Source organism: Benincasa hispida, chromosome 6, assembly GCF_027475165.1.
Source record: "Benincasa hispida cultivar pf3 chromosome 6, pf3_genome.v1.1, whole genome shotgun sequence".
In the NCBI taxonomy this organism is placed as follows: domain Eukaryota; kingdom Viridiplantae; phylum Streptophyta; class Magnoliopsida; order Cucurbitales; family Cucurbitaceae; genus Benincasa; species Benincasa hispida.
Genome location: NC_143483.1, coordinates 24704233 through 24709125, shown reverse-complemented (window position 1 = coordinate 24709125; position 4893 = coordinate 24704233). Strand labels below are relative to the sequence as shown.

Below are 4893 nucleotides of genomic sequence, written 5' to 3'. Positions count from 1 at the left end.
TATATGATATATTATTGATACACTTGGAATATCATACTTATAATTAAAATTAAATACACACGTTTTACTTCAAAATAAAATATTGATTGGGTGTTGATTGTTGTTAGATACACTACTGATACACAGTTGAAATGTTGATTGTTGTTAAATATACTATTGATAGACCAAATCTAAAGTAAAGAAAACAGTTAAACTTGATGTAAATATAAATTTGATATAGGGGGTATTCAAAAATATAAAAATAAAGAAAACTATTTAAACAAAATAACAAAATTTTAATCTTCTTTAATAAAGGACAATAGAAATCTATCAGTGATAGAAACTGATAGACATTAATAGAAACAATTTTTTTTTTTTTTTTTTTTTGGCCATATTTACAATTTGAAAAGAATGATGCTTAGATTTGTTATTTTTGTTTTCTATTCATTGGAATTTTCCACATTAGAACACAATTCCCAAACTCAATGTGAACTCATAATGAAGAAGAGTTTTAATGAGGGCAGTGAAATGGTAGATAAAAAGTAGTGAAGAGTGTAAGAAAATGGATAAATTTGGGAACAAAAGGCATTGGCTTGGCCATCACATTCATTATGTGAGCAAAAAGAGAGGGTACAACTTACAAGTAAGAAGAAAATGATGGTTTGAGTTTTGGGATTATATATATCTAAAAGCTTTCAATGGCACTGACTGACTCCATATCTTTTCACCACTCCAACAGTCCAACTCAAATCATCTCTCTTTACCTTTTGCTCTATTACTTGTAATGGCCTCTTCCAAATCTTGGACCACACCCACATTCAGGCCACTTCTCATGATTGCAATTTGCAACCAAAAAAAGAAACAAACCCTCCCCTTTTCTTTGTTTCCTTCCCTTTCTAAGCTCCCTCTCATCTGCCTCCTACTCCAAGAAAGTCGATGAACGTCGCTTCCACCACGCCGTCCGAACTCCCCACTCCGTTTTCCTCGCTCACTGATGACGATCCCTCGCTTCCCAAAACATGGTGATCCCATGTTGTTGTGTTTTTCTTTCCGATTTGGTTAAGAGAGTTGTAATTGTAATTGTAATTGCTCCTTTGTTGCATTTCGGTCATCATATATGACCGACGATAATACGTACCGCATGTTTGATTTGCTTCATCTGAGCTTGTTTTGTGGTAGCTGTAAGACGATATGCCTTCCATTTCGTTGCTCGTTTCTGAGCCTACGTAAACAAAATATCTCTCTTAATTCTATGCCTCACCTATTGAATTTTGTTGCATCATACATATCACAATAATTAAAGTAAATAACATTACTCTACATTTAATACCAACTAATTTCATAACCCTTAATTTCTAGCTAAATCCGAGAAGAAAAAAACTGTCTAAAAGTTATAAATTAATAAAAATGAGTGTAGAAATAGTATTTATAGGTTAAGATTAATACAAATGAGGAACATTGTGGTAGAAGTAGCATTTATAAGTTAAAATAAAATAGGCATCTCTACATCCCGTTTATTTTATATAAATGTAATTAAAAAATCTTCTCTTTCCCATCAATCAAAAAATTAAAACTGAGTATCCTAAAAATTATTGTTCCATTTTTAATTAGAAGAATTAGAAGTTTAAAAGCTCAATTTTACTGTCAGACTTACTTATGGCTAAACTGGTTAAAATATCTTTTAAATATCTCCCAAGTAGAAGGAACAAATCTCCTCTTCTTCATGTTTAAATTTGCAAATAAAAATTGGAAAATAAGTTTTGACACCTTGGATTGATTTAAAAATATACATATTTTTAAAAAGCCTATTTAAATATAATTAAAAGTTATTTTAAATGGTTGTGAGATATTCTAATTTCTTTTAAAATAATTTATTTATTTAATTTAAATATTAAAAATGTATTTCAAACTCATTCCTAATTTTTTAAAAAAAAATCCATGAATTACCAAAAACTTCTACACAAACTATAAAAAGAATGTTGGATTGTAAACTTAATTGTTAGAATTTAGAAAAAGATCGAAAAAACTATTTAAGAAAAGTATTATTAAATGATAACAACTAAATTTAAAATTTAAAATTAAATGAATTAAATTCAAACTTTGTAGTAAATGAAATTAGTAATTTAAGGATGAGACGCACCAGGTGGGATGAGATGAAAAGGCATGTGATTGGCACGTGGGATAGTAGAAGAGAGGCGGAAATGCGGTGGGGCGGTGGCCGTCGGCGGAGAATTAGGATTTTGTAGTGGTTGGGTAGTAAGGTTCCTCCTTCTGTAAGCAGTGAAATGTTGTCTACAATTTCTAGCCATTAAAACATGCCAATGATTCTTGACCGCATTATCCGTCCGTCCAGGAAAAAGCCTAGCAATCATAGCCCATTTGTTCCCATACACTCCATGTGCTTGCATTAGTCTCTCTTCTTCTTCTTCCGTGAACGCTCTCCGGTTAATCCTCGGGTCCAACTGGTTAAACCATCTCAATCTGCAACTCTTTCCCGATCTCCCTTCCACTTTCTCCGCTATCAGGTTCCAGTTCTGAGGGCCGTAAAGGGCCACAAGTTCCTTAAGCTTGGTGTCCTCCGCCGGCCTCCAGTGCCCTCTCCCGCACGGCTTCGAGTTCGAACCCATTCCTTGAGGCCAGCCGGGGAGGTCTCTCAGGGTCTCTCAAGTTTCAATTACATCCCATCTTTGTTTTGGGTTTCTGACATATATTATGATAAAATTAAATGTTTTGAAAATTTCAATTTTGTACATGTGTGTGAAAGAGAGGGACAGGGGGTTGTTTTTGTGAGCTAGTTAACAACCCCTGACAGACAGTATGAGTATGAGGCTATGAGGGGGCATTTAAGTGGGGGGTGGGGGTGGGAAATGATTATTATTTATTAATTTCTAGTTTATGTGTTTTTTTAAAGTGAAATTAAAAATGAAAATGAAGAGAGAGAGAGAGAGAAATGAGGAGTATGTGGACTGTTGGTTTGGTGTTAGTGGTGTGTAGTGGTGTGTCCCTCTCAAAATTGACAAGAAAAGACTCATAATGTGAACTGTGGTAGTCTTGGAGGTGTGCAGGTTAAGGACAGCTTTCTTGTCAAACACACCATTTCTGCGGAGCCTGCTTCCTTCACCTTCTTTGCTTATCATCAAAAATCACTATAACTTACGCCAAATGAGAATAAAAAACTCCCCGTCATTTCGTTCTTTACTTGTGTTCTGTATTTATATTAGCATATGGGTCTTATATCAAAATAATCTAATTGATAAATTAAGTGTGTCTAAGAATTACGTCATATTGTTACTATTATAACTAAAAAATTATTAATTTTGATATTTTTAGTGTTATCGTTACCGTGTGACCCTCAGAAGTAGAGGTAGAGGTAAAGATAAAAGTAAATTTGATAAAATTCATAATTTTAAGTACATGTAATCAAAATGAATCCAATTATGTTTTCGATTTAAGCTCATTACAATTTATCTATCAATGAAATTTTATCACGATCACACTGATTTTCATTATGAATTGGTAAACATGACCTTAGAATCTAAATAATTAAGATTATTGGACACATTTATGTTCTTGAAAACGTAATCCATCAATGGTAATCTAAAAAGTTAGTTTCATTTTATCACAATTGTTGTTTGTGTATCGGTGTGTTTTGTAATCATAATGAAATGTAGGACCCACAACCAATTTCGTAATCAACAAACACAATTTGATTAGGGACCTTAAGATGATCGGTTCGATTACGTTCGAAATTACGTAACACTCACCAGTTTTTTTAAAAAATATATTTTTGAATGATTTTTCAATTTTTGCACTTAGATACTATTACTGTTAGAGATGTTGTTATTATTATAGTAGAATACCATTAATGTTACCGTTATAAATACCAGATTGACCTTAAATAGTAATGGTCATGGTAACGGTAAGAAGACAATGATATCATACAATGCAAAGTAAACAATCTCAACTGTATCAAATTATATAGACAAAGTAAATATAATAAAAAGGAATTCAATTACGTTTGTAATTGAGATTCATTACAATGGATCATTTAAAAAAAATTATGAAATTTTGTAATATAGGCAAACTCTACATATTAAAAAAAGATCTTTAGGGATGTTTGGCTCACCAACAGGAGTTGACTTTAGTTAATATAATATATCAACTCATTGTTTGGCCCACCAACTTTAAATGTTGGTGGTTTACCAACTCACCCTTAACTCATTCTTCTTCTAATGTTTTCAATAACTCCACCCATCGACCACTATAACACTTCAAGAACTAACTCCAGATCCGATAACCACCTCCAAGGACAACTTAACTCTAAACAAAAAAGTTTCAAAACGAAAAGAATAATCATAAAAGTATATTATTTAGATTTCAAAAAAACTGCATCAAATATCCAAACATATAAACTTAATGTTGCACCTCAAATATTGACAAATGAACTTCACAAACATTACGCTCCAAAGAGCCTCTTTCGTACCAACAAACTCAACATCATAAAAAAAAATGTACATATAGTAGACAATAAATGGAAAGTACTCCAATGGTTGAAAATATATTTAAAAAAAATAATAATGAACTTCTGTAAGATAAGATGGAAACTGAAAATTTCCCGGTAGTGGGTTAAAAAAAGAGAAGAGATAAAGAAAGAGGCAGAGGGAATGGGTCTGATTTTAACTAACTCGAGTTAAAACGTTTTCAGGGAAATTCAAAGTTGATCATTAATTGTGTCAGCAACGGGTTCCAGCGCAAATAAATTATTTCATTTATGTTTATCATTTTTAAAGCAAAAAACAACCAAATTGAGAGAAATGGTCGAGTTTTAAGTTTCTATTTAAGGAAGGGTCTTTTTAAATATTAAAAAAATATTTAAACTTTGTATCAAAACACTAGATTTTTCTATTTATAAGT

At 31.9% G+C, this 4893-nt stretch overlaps 1 protein-coding gene across 1 annotated transcript; it reads right to left on the bottom strand.

Annotated features, from left to right (window-relative positions):
• Positions 1 to 525: 525 nt before the first annotated feature.
• LOC120080399 (uncharacterized) lies at positions 526 to 2797 on the bottom strand. The gene is made up of 2 exons (XM_039035052.2): positions 2120 to 2797; positions 526 to 1201 (listed from the first exon to the last, which is right to left on the bottom strand). The coding sequence occupies exons 1-2, from the start codon at positions 2604 to 2606 to the stop codon at positions 888 to 890; spliced, it is 801 nt and encodes a 266-aa protein (XP_038890980.1). The 5' UTR covers positions 2607 to 2797; the 3' UTR covers positions 526 to 887.
• Positions 2798 to 4893: the final 2096 nt, after the last annotated feature.